Source organism: Pteronotus mesoamericanus, unplaced genomic scaffold (assembly GCF_021234165.1).
Source record: "Pteronotus mesoamericanus isolate MK-2021 breed Mesoamerican mustached bat unplaced genomic scaffold, CSHL_Meso_final contig_1193, whole genome shotgun sequence".
NCBI classification, from domain to species: domain Eukaryota; kingdom Metazoa; phylum Chordata; class Mammalia; order Chiroptera; family Mormoopidae; genus Pteronotus; species Pteronotus mesoamericanus.
This window is the reverse complement of record NW_026555039.1, coordinates 2,963,138-2,977,492: the sequence shown is the minus strand read 5'-3', so window position 1 is coordinate 2,977,492 and position 14,355 is coordinate 2,963,138. Positions and strand designations below refer to the sequence as shown.

At 62.5% G+C, this 14,355-nt stretch overlaps 2 protein-coding genes across 8 annotated transcripts; both read right to left on the bottom strand.

Moving 5' to 3' along the window:
- Positions 1 to 1,398: 1,398 nt before the first annotated feature.
- Positions 1,399 to 3,091, bottom strand: AURKAIP1 (aurora kinase A interacting protein 1). 3 transcript variants are annotated; one of them, XM_054584436.1, is made up of 4 exons: positions 2,904 to 3,091; positions 2,389 to 2,470; positions 1,647 to 2,092; positions 1,399 to 1,556 (listed from the first exon to the last, which is right to left on the bottom strand). In XM_054584436.1, the coding sequence occupies exons 2-4, from the start codon at positions 2,438 to 2,440 to the stop codon at positions 1,455 to 1,457; spliced, it is 600 nt and encodes a 199-aa protein (XP_054440411.1). In that variant the 5' UTR covers positions 2,441 to 2,470; positions 2,904 to 3,091; the 3' UTR covers positions 1,399 to 1,454. The 3 variants fall into 3 exon arrangements, with proteins under 3 accessions (XP_054440411.1, XP_054440420.1, XP_054440429.1); XM_054584445.1 differs by lacking the exon at positions 2,904 to 3,091 and adding an exon at positions 2,615 to 2,835; XM_054584454.1 differs by lacking the exon at positions 2,904 to 3,091 and adding an exon at positions 2,683 to 2,834.
- A 644-nt stretch (positions 3,092 to 3,735) lies between these two features.
- Positions 3,736 to 13,259, bottom strand: CCNL2 (cyclin L2). 5 transcript variants are annotated; one of them, XM_054584275.1, is made up of 13 exons: positions 12,351 to 13,259; positions 11,976 to 12,050; positions 11,617 to 11,726; positions 10,827 to 10,947; positions 9,846 to 9,910; positions 7,364 to 7,463; positions 7,069 to 7,176; positions 6,819 to 6,960; positions 6,248 to 6,359; positions 6,080 to 6,172; positions 5,615 to 5,968; positions 4,608 to 4,955; positions 3,736 to 3,911 (listed from the first exon to the last, which is right to left on the bottom strand). In XM_054584275.1, the coding sequence occupies exons 1-12, from the start codon at positions 12,648 to 12,650 to the stop codon at positions 4,940 to 4,942; spliced, it is 1,596 nt and encodes a 531-aa protein (XP_054440250.1). In that variant the 5' UTR covers positions 12,651 to 13,259; the 3' UTR covers positions 3,736 to 3,911; positions 4,608 to 4,939. The 5 variants fall into 5 exon arrangements, with proteins under 5 accessions (XP_054440250.1, XP_054440260.1, XP_054440269.1 ...); XM_054584285.1 differs by having other exon boundaries at positions 7,072 to 7,176; XM_054584294.1 differs by lacking the exon at positions 3,736 to 3,911 and having other exon boundaries at positions 4,938 to 5,968.
- Positions 13,260 to 14,355: the final 1,096 nt, after the last annotated feature.

Genomic DNA, 14,355 nt, shown 5'->3' with positions numbered 1-14,355 from the left:
CGCCCAGGGGGGCACTGAGCACACCCCGGCTGCACCCGCTGCCGTCAGCAGTGCCCCCGCTGTGACAACCAGTTGCCCTGCAGGGATTGCGAGGCCAAGGGCACCTGCCCCAGGATGGAGGCCCCTGGGGCGCTCTGCCAGGCCCCTGCTCTCTGGATCTGTGGCTCCCTGCACAGGCTGGCCAGCCGCACCCCCAGGACTCCGCAGCTCTAGCGTCTGAGCCCCCAGGCGCCACTGTAGCGGGGCTGTGGCCAGGCAGGCCCAGGGAGGGAGGGTCTGCTGCACCCCAGTCCTCAGCCCAGGCACCGGGGGCCACCAGGGGACCTGACTGCTGCCCCCTTGCAGCCACCAGCAGAAGCAGGCCTGTGCCCTCGGCGGCCTCAGGTCCCCTGAGGTCCCACCCAGGGCCGGGCCCCTGGCTCCCTGCACCGTGAGCTCACAGCACAGTGGGGTCTGTTCAGCCCCAGGGACCCCGCTGGGACCCCCACGCCCCCTTCGCCCATGGATCTGCCTCCTCTACAGGAATCTCCACCCCAGGCTCCCCACCTGTTTCTGTGACAAAGTGCCCCATGGTCAGTGACCCCACACGGGTGGGGGACTGGAGAAAGCTGAGAAAAATGCCCTGGTTTGTCCCGCTTTGACTCAGCCAGGGAGCAGGGCAGGTGCTGAGAACGGGCCCTGCCCCCCACTGTCGGAGGTAGCACACCCTCTCCACCCAGGAGGAACCCCGGGGCCGCTGGGGGCCCCGGGCTCCATGGAGCCTCCAGGGCTCCTCAGCTCCGCACACAGCGCCCCCCCAGCCCGCCCCGCCCCTGGACACGCCAGGGCACACACGCCAGGGCACACCCTCCAGGCCACCCCACTCGAGCCCCAGGAAGTGGCGGAGGACCAGGAGCTCACAGCGGGCAGAGGCCCCAGCCCCAGCTGAGTGGGGCGGCTCAGGGGGCCACTTGAGACCGAGGTCCTTGAAGCCTGCAGGACACCGCCCGTCACCTCTGGGGGGCCCCGAGGCCTTTCCTGCCTCCCCTCCCCGCCTCCCCAGTGAGGCTCCCAACCCCCATCGCAACGTCAGCCTGGGTGCTCCCCGCCCGCCAGCACTATTCTCTGGGTGACCGTGGAGAGGCCGCCGGCCGCCTCCCGCCTCCCGCCCCCCGCCCCCGCGGAAGGGACGAGGCCTACGGGCAGGGCTGGGCCTCCGCTCACCCCCATTCCCACGGTGGACTGTCCCAAACTGTGAGGCCCCCGTTCTCGCAGGCCCGGCCCCAGGACGAGGGCCCGCCTGGCCGAGGGGCTGCCAGTCTGCTCCCAGGGCCCCCGACACCCGGGGCGGCCCCGGCGCGGGGCGCGGGGCAGCGCACACGGAGCAGGCGCAGGCGCAGGCGCAGACCGAGCGCGGCTCTGTGAACGTTTATTAGGACGGACAGCGGCGGTGGCGCAGGGTCCCCGCCCTCGCGCTACTTGGCCTTCAGGTAGATCTTCGGGGTCTGCCAGCCCGCAGGCGCTTCCTTCAGGCCCGCCTTCAGCCAGATGCGCCTCAGGTCCCTCTCGAACTTGATCTGCGGGCAGAGGGAGGCCCCGCGCTGGTTTGTGGCACGGCCCCCACTCGCCCAGCCGCCCGCCGCCCGGCACTCAGGGCCCGCACGCACCTGCTTCCGCTTCAGGCGGCCTTCCCGCACCTTCCGCCGCAGGAACCGGGTCCTCTTGACCAGCTTGCGGTACTTGTGGTGGTTCATCTTCCGCCGGCGGATCTTCAGCACGTTTTTGCACTGCATATGGGGTGCATCCCGCAGGCCCTCGCCCCCCGGCTCGGCCCCCTCCCCAACCGGGCTAGGCGGACACTCGTGGAGCTGGGCCGGAGTCCCAGGCCCTGGGGCCGCTGCGCCCGGTCTGGGCAGGAGGTAGTGGGCGGTCAGCCAGCTCTCCAGAGGGCTGATGGACATCTTCCTGGGGACCAGCATCTCCTCTAGCTCCAGCTGGACGCCCCTGCCGGGGAGAACGGCGGCCCGACCGGGGCCTGCTGGCTGCGTGCTATAGCGGGGCCGGCACACACGGCTGCCCAGCGGCGCTGACCCAGGCCGCGGCCGGCTGAGGCCTGCAGGAAACAGGAGGGCAGTTAGCACCTGTCAGGCTGCACCAGACCCAGGCGCGGCCCCCTGGACCACAGGGGACCAGGGGCAGAAGCTCCATCCCAGACTTGAGTGACCTGGCCTACACCGCTGCTGACATTCGGCGGGGTTGGTGGCGGGGGTGGGCGGGGGGCAGGCGTCCCCTTTGCGATGCTTGGCTGTTGACGGGCCCTCGGCGCGCCAGACCCTGGCCTCCACGCGTGAGCCGTACGTTCCTAACCCCGTGTGTATCGCGCCAATCCGCCCCCGCGCGACCTCTTACCCGGTCGGGGAACGACCCTGAGCAGCTGAGAAGTCAGACGCGCCAGGAACATGCTTGGTGGGTTCCCAGGGGTTCAGGGGAGCTGGAACACAGGTGCGCGCTGTGGGCACGCGGGAGCGGCCGGCGGCGCGCGCAGCAGCCCCGGCGGGCGGGCCCGGGCCCCGCGGGCCCGCCGCGATCCGGCATCCCGTCCCCTCCGCACGCCCTCCCACCGCGAGGACCTCACTTCCAACACGGCTCGCTCCGTCCGACGGCCAGCAGCGGACACAGACCCCGCCTCCGTCACGAGCGAACCTGGCCAGATCGCCGACCCTCCCTGGGCCTCAGCTTCACCCCGAGGCCCCCACCGCGCCGGGCGGGTCAGCGCCCCAACGCCCGGAAGGCCGGGAGCGGCGCACCGCGGCCGCGGGTGGGCTCCGGGCCGGCGGCCCACGTCCAGCAGTTTTCTCAGCTGTCCCCGAAGCCCGCCCGCCCGTCCACCTTCCGTAGTCCCGACCCAAGGGACTAAAACTGACCATTCCGCCGCCAGTGCGCTCACACACTTCCGGTCCGTTCCTAAACCTGCCCCGGGAGCCGCCGCACGGCGATTCGTGCGTCCAGCGCCCCCTGGCGCCCTTACGGAACTCGACTTGGCGTCGGCTCGGGCCCCACCGGGGGCAGAAAGCCGTGGTTTCCGGCCGGAGGAGCCGCCCCCCTCCCGCACGCCCACAGCTCGCCGGCTCCGCCAGGTCGTTACGAAGGCGAGAAAACTACAACTCCCAGAAGCCCCAGCGAGGGCCTCTGCGCCCGCCTGGCCCGACCTCGCAACGGCAAGGTCCGGTACGCTCAGCAGGCGGAAGTAACTTTTCGGGACTGCGAAAAGGACGTCATCCTAGCGACGGAAGTTGAGTCCGCGGCGCGACGGAAGCGACGGAGGTGCTGCGCCCGCTGAGGCTGGACGCGAAGAACCCGGAGCTGCTGGGCCTGCGGGGCCTGGCCTCCGCCGGCCCCTCCCTCCGGGGCGAGGCGTGAAGGGGACAGACTGGCGACCACTGCCGGCCGGGACTCCGCCCCTCGCAGAGGTGGTTTTTTGTTTTTGTTTTTAGATTTTACTTAGTTTTAGAAAGAGAAGGGAGAGTCCAAGTGCGAAAAGAAAAAAAAAAAAACCGGTTGCCTCACGTCAACGGGGGATCCCGCCCACACCCCAGGCCACGTGCCGAGTGGGAATCTAACAAGCGACCTTCCGACCCCGAGGCCGGTACTCGATCTGCCACACCAGCCGGACTTCTTTCCTTTTTTACTTGTTTTTAAATATTTTATTTACTGCAGAGACGAGGGAGGGAGGGAGGGAGGCATCCACGCGTGGCTGCCTCTCGCGCGCCCCCTGCTGGAGGCCTGGGCTGGGGACCTGGCCCGCAGCCCCGGCCTGTGCCCTGACCCGGAATGGAACCGCGACCCTTTGTTCGCAGGCCGGTGCTCAGTCCTCTGAGTCACACCGGCCGGGGATCCTTTCCTTTTTTTTAAAGCAAACTCCCAGACTGTGCCTGTGGAGAGAAAAATCAGAAACCTGTTTTTGTCCAAAAGCCGAAAGCAGCCTCCATGGAGCACTGGGTTTGGCCGAGCCCTGCTGCACCCCAGGGTAGGGGCTCCAAGGGCCCCCCACCTCACCCCCCGCTGGGGCGGCTGGGATGGAAGAATCTCCCGAAGGACCTGCAGGGGTGATGGATGTCGCGGGAGACTCTGGAATCCCAGCCGCGGCTCTGCCAGTGAGTCCCAACAGGAAGTGGCCAGGCCTGGTCATCCCCAGGACCCAACCTAGCTGAGCAGTGGACGTTGGACACGCCCGCAGGGGTTGTGTGTGTGTGTCAGAAACTGTGGGCTCTAGGTGCCACTCTCCCCGACGTCTCCGGGTGCTGCTGTCCCCTCCCCCCATGGGGGGCTGCTCAACCGGGAAGGTCCGTGCGGGGCCTGCCAGGCTCCTATGGTTTGGTTCTAAGCACACGCCTCCGGGGGCCTGGTCGGTGACCCTGTTGCTCTCACATCTCCTCGCCCGTGTGATGTTCGTACACCGTTCTCCAGGCCCCCTGGCACCAAGACGGCCGTATCTGGCACCCTCCCCGCTGCACAGGTGCTGCCTGGGAGAGGCCTCCGGGCACATGACAGGTCCCCACTGCCCTCGACCCTCACAGCCCACCCTGGACTGGGATGCAGCCCTGAGGCCCGCCGCCCCGCCCACTCACCTGCCACCACTCTGAGGGGGCACCGCCAAGGGTGACGCTCCTGATGCCTCGTTCCTGGCTGTGCCAGCCTGGCACACGCCAGAGGTTACACACCGGCATCCCGCGGGCGCAAGCCGTTCCGCACTCTCCAAACCTTCGCCTGCTTGCGCACAGGCAGCAGCCTTTGCGAGAACGTGCGGAGGGCCAAGGTCCCTGTGAGCCTCCGACAGAAGGGCAGGCGCACAGGAGCTCCACACGCGACACCGCCAGTGAGACCAGACGGCAGCGCGGACGCACCGCCAGGACGGTGCTGCGGGCCGTGCGCAGGAGCAAGCAGGACAAGCTACAGTCTTTTATGTTCCAAATGTCCTGAGTAGAGAGAACTGTGTTTATTTAACCACATAAAATGCATATATATAGGAAACCTCTTTTTAGGAGCTGGTGGCCCGCACTCAGCATCGCAGATAAAAATATACGGCTTTCAGCACAGATCTACATACGGTCACATTTTAAAAATCAGGATTCTCTACACAAGTTTTAAGCTGACAGAATTCAAGTTCTGAGTTTTCATATATAGCTTTAACTTGTATTAAACACATGTTTATTTACAATGTGGATAGAGAATAAGGGGCTATTAAGGCCATTTTATCATTGTGAAACACTGCAAAATATGTACATAAGTACAACCTAATATAGGCAAAGGTTCTAAAAATCATTTTCTTGGTTTGACGTAATTGAGTATCGGGACGGGAGTGAAGACAGCCTGTCATTAGCACCGACCCGCACCACCGGGATGTACGTAGCCTCCCGTGGCTCGGCACCGCGGGGCTGCAGGCGCGGCGGGCCCTGTTCCTCGGGCCGGAGCGCACCGCACCCGGGCCGACCCGAGGGGCACCTCGCCAACCTCTCGACTCCATCTCCAATTCATCATGAGGTCCAGAGTCAACCACCATTTACAAACAGAGTCGTGCCACAGGCCAGTCACGCCAAAGGTTGGAGGGCAGCCCTCCAGGACCCCCGCACCTCACCTCCGATGCCTGCTGTGGCCGGGGTGGTCCCGCTCGTAGCGATGGCCCGTTCGCTCATAAGACCGCGAACGCTCCCGTCTCTGGTCTCTATAATAATGACTTTTTTTCTTGTATTTCCCGGAATTATCTGCCCGCTCCCGTGAGCGGCTTCGAGAGCGGGAGGAGCTCCGGCTTCGAGACTTGTGTGGCTTCTGCGGGGGGCACTTGCAGTCCTTTGGCTTCCGGTAGCTCCTCGCCTTGGAGCCTTTGTAGGGAGCACTGCGGTGGCGCGCCTGTCTTGGAGGTGAGTCACTCCGGCTTCGTGAACGGCTGTGGGACTTGGACCCTCCAGATGTCGAGCCACTGTCGCTTTTCCTGTGAAGGACAGGTTGACCGACTGCCCCTAACGCCTGACGGATGGCCACAGCGCCTCTGTACCCTGGGGAAGACGCCCTCCCGCCAGGCGCAGGCTCCCCAGGAACGCACCTCCTCTTGGGAGAAGCGGATCTTGACGGGGACCTTGAGTAGCTCTGCTCACGGCTCCCGCTCCGACTCCCACTGCCGCGCGCCTTCGGCAAGCTGAGAACAGAGAGCAGCAGTCACGGGCCTGAGCTCCGTCAGCCCCCACGGCCCCCGGGACACCCAGGCGCTCACCCGTTCACTGGGCTGTCGGCCTTGGCTTTCTTCACCCCCTCGGTTTTCCTCTTGGCATTCTTTGCAGAGAGTGGGGAGGCCTTGTTCCCTTTTCCTTCTTTGGGAGATTCCGCTAGAACCATGTACGAGAAGTTAAAACCCGATCCTCAGCAACTACAAAACGGGGCAGCCGAACGAGTCGGCGTCACCTCTGTGGGATTCAGGGAGAGATGCTCATCCCGACTCCCGGCTCCCAGCCTGGGACGCAGAACCTAAGCATGCACCGAAGAGACGCTCAAGGCCGCCTGCCGGGCTTTGGCTTCCCTCAGGGAATGGCCAGGCGCCACGCTAACCCTAGGCCCGACAACAGTCTACGGTCACAGATCTACACAGCTGGGGAGGCTGGGCACGCAGAAGCGTTTTGGAAAGCCCATCCACAGCCACTGTGAGTAAAACCGAGAGACGACGGAAGCAAACTCCTTCAGGGGCCCCATCCCATCTCAAAGGCCACCCGGTGTGCATGCAGACTCGGGGGGCCGCGGCGCTCGGACAGCTCTGGAGAAAGGGGGCCGCCCTGTGGGCGGCGGCTCACCGGGCTTGGGGGCAGGCGAGAGCCCCGCAGAGCCGTCCAGGGCCGGGGGGCCGCCCAGCGGCAGGCCCCGGGCCTGCGCCCTCGCCTCCTCGACGGCGCGCTTCCTCTCCTCCACCTCGCCTTCCAGCTGCGTCAGGTCAGCCTGGAAAAGCGCAACCCAGCCATTCAGCAGCGGGCGCTGCTAGTTGAACACACGCGTGCATTAGGTGGGGGTGGGGGTGGGGTGGGGAGGGCGGGTAAAACACAGAACCACCTTCTTCCGAGTGTAGAGCTGCAGGATCTTCAAGCAGATTTCTTGAATTTGTTCTTCAGTTGCTCCAAACAAAAGAAACCAATGGGGACGGTTGGGCAAAGGGATCTGTGAACACAAAACGTGGTCAGGGTTGCGCTTGGCCGACATTTCTGGTGCTCGACCAGCAAGCTCGCGGGTCGCCGAGGTGGCGGCCTCTCGCTGGCACTGACAGGCACAGCCTGGAGACGCCCCCTGAGCGTCCTGGAGGCGGGGACAGGGCCAGCCTGGGGGCCCGAGGGGGCGTGGCACTGACCTCCAGCGTCCGGGCAGCGAGGTAAATGCAGGCGCAGGCGATGCTCTCGGGCTGGAACCTCACAAACACGTCTGTGCGGAGGCTGTCATTCATGTAGTTCCTGAAACCAAAGGCAGGAGAAACTGCAACACACTGGCCACCCAGGCTCCCGTCTGTGTCACCCGGGGAGGCCACTGCTCCTGAGGAGGCTGCTGCTGGGACCGGGGCTACGCAGTCCTGCAGCCCTCGGACTCAGGGGCAAATGCGCTAACTGCTTTTCCTGAACACAGGATGGGAAGAAGGGAAATTGTTGGCAAAAATTTTTTAAGCTGGCTGAATGTCACACAATCCGTGTTGCTATGAAAGAGAACCAACTTTAACTTTACTTTTCCCTCTCAACTTTGGCCTGCTCTCATGCAAAGCGCAATGCCTCGGAAAGAAAACAGCTACTGGAGGGGCGAGAAAGGACTGGGTTAGAGAGAGCTAAACGCTCAGAATCCGTAGTGCAGAGAAACATGCAAACTCAATGGACTGCTGAGCACGAAGCCACAGGCTTTTCTGAGACCAGGTGTCCTCTCGCGCTCCTCTTCCTTCATGGGGTGTCCGCAGGCTGGCCCTTCTTCTTCCACAGCGAGTCCGCGGGGCGGGGAGACGCCCGGGGGGCTGGGGACCTCGGGCGAAGAGGGCTCGGTGCCCAGGAGCCGGTCCTCTTCACAGGCTTAGCAAAGACCCGTTTCCAAAGTGTCCCATTGCAACAAGGAGTCTTAAAATGAACACTCACAAAGTCAAGCAGAAGCAACAAAATACTGCAAGTGTCACCACACTCAGTGCATTAAAGATGTTACCGCACTTTAGGAAACAGAGAAATACAAAAAACATCGGCATTTTCCCAAAGTTAACAGGTTTTAAAATAGGCTACATTTAACATTTTTCTCCATATATATTTCTCTAAGATTTAACAGACCGAAATCAGACCTCATATTAAACTTTATCAGTGTTGCACACACAAAAGATTAATCCCATGAGAAAACAGGTGAACAGGTAATATAGTCACTGCTCCCCGCGCACCCCAACACTAGTGTCCGGCTGCACCCACAGTGAGCCAAGTCCCGCTGGGATTTGACGGATCTGCCCCCGCCCGCCCCCCCCACCCTGCCCCGGACTTGTGGCTCCTGAGCCCCGGAGGGGACAGACAGTGTAAGTTCCACAGGCGCCGGCCAGCGGCCCTGGCTCTGGAAGCTCTTGCTCCAGGTGTCAGGAGGCAACTGAGGACAAGGCTGGGCGCCGGCGCCACGGCCACACGACCCCGAGCATTGCCAGTGCACCGTGCAACATTTCACAAGCGTTTTGTTCTAATAACGAGTTCTCAGTACCCAAACAGCAATAATATTGATCCATTAACTTTTAAAGTACTAAAAACAAAGTTCCCAAAACATACATTTAAACTTACTGCTCTCTATGAAATATTACAATATAAATATGTCCCTGGAAGAGTTTAAAGATGCAAACCTTTCACCAGAGTGTCAACACTCAGGTGCTGAAAAGAGCAATGTTGGAACTTCCGGAAGGAAAGCCAAAATCCCATAATGAAGCCTCGACTCCCATCAGCCAATTCTTACAGCTTTTCCATAATAGATTTTTCTTTTCAGAGAAAGGTATTGCATCTTTATTGCACAAGTAGGTACAGCAGTTTTAAAGGGACAAAAATCTCATGTCAAGACAGCGATCAAGTCTAATCCATACAATTACCAAGGCACGACAGAGGGTTAAGGAGAAGCGCGACCGCCAGAACCACAGCAGCAGTGGGCCAGCACTAGACTATCGTGCGCATACCACCATCTAGAGCCAGCCTTCGGTGGAGAGCCTGCCCGGAGTGGCTGAGGACGGCCGCTGTCCCTGCACCGAAGCGCTTGGACAGTAGAGGAGAAGTCTTAGTCACTTACCCTCAGAGGCTACCCTTTGATTGAAAGAGTACAGAAAAGAAAAGTCAAAATAGGTTCTCTATTAGACATAGCACCAGACAATTCAGGCAGCAAAAATATGACCCTTACAGACTTTTCCCCTCAGTGGGAAAAATTTACAAAGCACCCAGCGCTGAACTGTTACTTCAGGCTTCATTTCTAATGTCGACATTAAAACCAGCCCCAGAACCGTAGCCAAACTCTGCTGCCCACCCCGCCCGAGACTCCTAGAGAGGCAGCTGGGAGCGATGTCAGGGGAGACACAGGGCACCACGCCGGGGGCCCAGCCCCCAGCCCGCGGGGGACGCCTGCTCCCTGCTCTCCAGGGTCGGCGGAGGGTGTGGGCCACCTTACCGTTCGTTACACCAGTGCCTGACATTTGGGAGGCTGGCTGGGATTTACACGGCAGGAACACTGGGCACTCAGACAACTCCAGCCCACAACCACGTCCTGGGGCTGACTACCCACTGCCCAAGTGCCTCAAATCAACACATTCCTGCACTGCCCCGGCTGGTCTCACAGAACAAGGAAGGTCAACTCACCATGAGGTCTGGACCAGGTGCTGGTTACGCTCACACTCTAACACCTGAAGGTACATAACGATTATCTGGAAGATACGGGTCAAGCAGTTATTACCACGAGCCTCGGGAACCCGGGACTCAGATCTTGAGAGTGTCCACGCAGCACGTAAGAGCCTCGTGCTAGACCCCGGGGGGCTCCGGGCCACAGGCCTGGGGCGCCGCGCAGCTGGAGGAACGAGCGCGGACGCGCCCACTCCCGGCCTTCGCAGCCGGGCAGCCGGGCAGCAGGGACGCTCGGGGCCTGGGCGGCGCCCCAGGCAGGCCCATTGCTCGCGCGTTTTCAGCAGGGAGATCCGCCTGCCCTGAGCAGCCCTGTGCCCGGTCACCACCGTGCACATGACACTGAGTGAAAGTACTTCCGACAAATGGAGAAAAGCTTTTAAACCCACAGTGAGCGACGTACTGAGACTTTGAATTAATGGCAGAAAGTTAAAAGAGCGACAGACGGCACGAGGACGCCACCCAGGAAAGGGGGCGAGAGCAGCGGCGCCCCCGCCACCGGCAGTGCCTTCCCAGGACGAGCTCTGCGTCCGAGCGGCACAGCAGGGCCCCACTCCGCCACCAACCCCACGGCCACGCCGCCCATCACCTCCCAAAGGAAGGGCTCAGGGCTCTCCAGGCCCCTCCTAGGAGGGAACGAGGCCGTCGCCAAAGCAACTCTAGGGAACTAGCTGTTGAGAAAGAACAACGCGAAGGGGCAGGCTCCGTCCTCGCTAGTTCACTGCTGTTCTGAGCTCGCCCTTGTCAGGTGCCCTTCCCAAGGCCCTTAAAGGCCTACTACGGAAATCAGCAGGTGCCGCAGGAGGCTGCCGCGCAAGTGCTCCCGGGTCCTGGGCGTGACTGGCACGCCACGCCAGGGGCAGTAACCCTCCTGGGCCCGCCTCCCCGGGGAGGGCAGGGCTGGGGCTCAGGGGGCCTGCGGGCGCAGGGCCTCATACCCACCTTGTGAGGGTGCTTCACGTGCACACAGAAACCCAGCTCTTTGAGAACCCGTCTCTCTGCCTTTATAATTTGGTTCTTTAAGTTAACGTACTCTTGATCCAACACCAGGGGCACAGGTTTCCTACGGAGACACCATGTGGAAAGTCAAATAAAACACTTTCAATCCCAACCACCCCCAAGGGGTGAGAATCGCCCGCTGACACCCGGCGCGGGTGTGGCAGCCAGGCCCCGTCTCCTTCAAGCAGAGGCTTCGCCTGACCCCGATGCTGCCCTCCAGGTCCCCGGGGCAGCCTCCCCCTTTGCTCAGAGACACGGCCCTGCAGATGCCACCGCGCCCCGGCCACCGTGCGCGGGCACGTGCCAAGGAGGAGCGAGGACCGGGAGAACCAGAGGAAGCAGGACCCCTCGGCAGCGGGGCCGCTCCCCGCAGGATGCCCATCCGGCAGGGGCGCCGGGGCCACAGGCCTCTCTGGAGGCGGCTCTGTCGGCACCACAGCAGGAGCAGCCGTTCGCACCCGGTGCCGCCGCCGAGCAGCACCGTCCCACAACAGGGGCTCCGCCGGCCGGAACGCCATGGGCGCCAGCGCGGGGGCCCAGCCCCGGCTTTCTGAGGCCGACGCCAGCAAACGGCAGTGCCCGTGCCCGGCCCTGCGCATGCTCAGCAGCACCTTGGGGACCCCTGAGGCACATGTTTAAAAACCTCACGCCCTGAATCTTGCTTCAGAAACATGAGCATCGCTTAATAACCAAAAAACAAGACACACGCTCATGACACGTGACACAAACTCACTTTTTCTCTCTCAGTTGCCGAAGGCGATGAAACACGTTCATGACGTCCCGGATGCGTCTGGGAGCCTCTTCTATTTTGGAGGCCAGGTGAACACAGGCCATCGACACGTGCTGAAATGCAAGCGTTGCAACACACAGAGGTTTGTTCAGCGCCGATGGCCTCCCGCAGCTGAAGGGGCAAAGAGCAGGTGCGGGGGGAGCGGGGCCACCGGGGTCCGCACTAGGGGCTCCCAGCAAGTCCGGGGGCGACGCCGCGTTGGGAAGGGCAGGAACCCGGCCCGTGAGCGCCCCGGGAAGCCACCCAGCCCGGTTTCCGCCAACACATCTCCGTGAGACGGAAACCCCGGCGGAGCCCCTCACCTCCATGGAATGCTTCACAAAGGACTTGGTGTAAAAGAACCGCTGGAACAACACCTGCCCGGTAGCCATAGCCACCTAGAAAAAACGAAAGGGACCCCTGTTTCAAACGCGCACAACTCGCGGATTTCGCTGCGCTCTCGGCAGTTTAAAAAAAAAAGGGTTTTGGTTTTTTTTTTCCCACGATCACACGGGCCTTCGCGTCCGCGGCCTCGCCTCCCTCACTACCTGCGGCGGGCCGGGTACGGTGAAGCGCTGGGCCCGGGCCCGGGCGGGGACAGGACCGGGCGGGCCCCACCGCCAACAAAGGGCCTGGCCGCCTCCCCCGGAGCCGGCGCGGCGGTTACCTCGGCCCGAGGCTCGCGGCTGCGCCCTCACCTGCGGCAGGCGGAGCAGGATGCCGGCCGCCTGGATGAGCTCACATCCCACCACGCGGAGGTCGGTCTCCGTGTCGGGGTCGAGACCACTCGACATGGACGGCGTGAAGCGGAGCTTGTCGTCAGGCAGGAGGCAGTTCTCCAAGGTTATGAGCACCCCTGAGTACAGCCGGTCCCCAATCAGCACTCCCTGCGACCCCGGGGCAGTGTTCCCCGAGCCCGGGGTCCCGGCGGCCGCTGCGGGGGCCGCGGGCCCCGGGGCTCCGGCCACGGCGGTCGCAGCCGCCGTCGCTGCCGCCATTTTATGCCGCCGACTCCTCTTCGGACTCCTTCCCGGCAGGGCGGCTCCTCGCGACGTTCTACAGCCGCGATCTCCCTGCCCGGCCGCGTGTCATTGGTTCGACCGACGGGCGGCACGGAGGCTCCTTGCTACTATTGGCTAGGAGGCCTGCCCGTCAGCCTCGCGGACGACGCCGGAATCAGGCGCGGGTGGGGATTTTGGCTCGTTACCCAGAGGGCCCCGCGGCACTCGGGAGACCTCGAGCTGGGCTTCGACCCGGAAGCACTGGCTGCAGGTGTCTTCTGCCCACCCCGGCCCAGGCCCGTGTGCCTGCACCTTCGCAGAATCGGGAACTGGGGAGTTCCGCACTCACTGCAGCCCGAAAGCTTCTTGGGGGTCCAGCTGTTCCCGACGGGGCTTGCGGCCAGCGCGTAGGCACTGGGGGAGGGTCCGGGCCGGAGACGAGGTGACTAGGCGAGACGGCCCCTCCCCCACGGCGCGCTTAGGGTTCGGCGGCTGTTTTTCCGCTGCTGGATTGCGTTCCAGGAACCCGGTGGGAGCCCGGTGGTCGGGGGCTTGGGTGGAGGGGTGGGGCCTCGGAAGCCCCCTGAGAGGCGTTTGACAGTGGCAACATGTATGGCAGACAGGATAACGCAGACAGGGCGTGTGTGGGAGCAGCTCCCACACCCCTGTCCCCGGGGAGCCCGGCAGGGACGCCTCCGGGGTCCGGCCCGAGCACCCGGGTGGTGACTGCCCCTGCCCTCGACTTCTCCGCAGCCCTCTCCGGTACTCTCTCCATTTTCCTCCGGGCGGAAACTCCCGCCTGGCTGGCCTTGGCGTCACGTTCCGGATCGCAGTCTCTTCCCCCTGAATAAATCGTTCTTGCTGCGTGAACACCTGGCCGACTTTTTCCTTATGTCCGGCATATTTGCGGCTCATCAGGGACCCAGAGGAGACCCCCCGCGGTTCCAGGGCTGGCGAGCAGACAGGTGTGGCGCCCACGGAGCCACCTGCGTTCCCCGCTTTTCTCCTCGGCTCGGCAGCCAAAAGGTGTTTTCTCCAGGACCCGGGCTTCTGCGAGTTGCGTTCTTAAGGTTTCTGGGCTTTATTCGGGATCTATTTAGAAGGCTTTTTCTTTTTTCCCCCCGTTTGCTTCCATTAACGTGGCAGTTGGTGTGGTAATTAGTTTCCAGTTCTTAGTGAATCCAGCTTTTGGGATACAGACATTAATACCAGATCGCTAAAGTTCTTGCCATCAAAATAGCGTCCAAAAGAAACACTAACAAACATTGAAAAAAAAAAAAAAGATAAACCAGAATTGAGCCCACAAGGAAGAGGGGTAGCTAGAACGTTTAATTCGATGCTTCTAACAAAGCCCGTGGCAGCGTGAGGAAAGCCATAGGTTCCTGCAGGAGCCGTGGGAGGGCCAGGCCGGGAAGCCCCAGGAGCTGTGGTGAGGGGCTTGGTTTGTCCCACAAACGGCGGGAGCCCGTGAGGTGCTTATAAATTTACGAATCCCTCTGGACTCCACGCCCCAATACACCCTTGTCGGCTGTGCCAGGCGCTCTTGGCGATGCTGCCTGCCGGCCTCCGGTGGTGTCCCGCCACCTGTCAGTGTGCGGCTATCACAGCTGTGGCGGAGGGGCAGACAGGGTCTTAGTCATCTGCCACCGTTACCCAAACGTTCACCAGGACTAGTGGTGGGAAAGAAGTTTCCTCTTGTCTG

Coding starts and splice junctions, on each gene's coding strand:
- AURKAIP1 (XM_054584436.1), bottom strand. CDS start 2,440: ATGTTCCTGGCGCGTCTGACTTCTCAGCTGCTCAGGGTCGTTCCCCGA. Junction 2,093..2,388: donor CAGGGTCGTTCCCCGACCGG/GTAAGAGGTCGC, acceptor TGTTTCCTGCAG/GCCTCAGCCGGCCGCGGCCT. Junction 1,557..1,646: donor GCCGCCTGAAGCGGAAGCAG/GTGCGTGCGGGC, acceptor CTCTGCCCGCAG/ATCAAGTTCGAGAGGGACCT.
- CCNL2 (XM_054584275.1), bottom strand. CDS start 12,650: ATGGCGGCAGCGACGGCGGCTGCGACCGCCGTGGCCGGAGCCCCGGGG. Junction 7,177..7,363: donor TCGCTGCCCGGACGCTGGAG/GTCAGTGCCACG, acceptor TTGTGTTCACAG/ATCCCTTTGCCCAACCGTCC. Junction 6,961..7,068: donor TCTACACTCGGAAGAAGGTG/GTTCTGTGTTTT, acceptor GCGCTTTTCCAG/GCTGACCTGACGCAGCTGGA.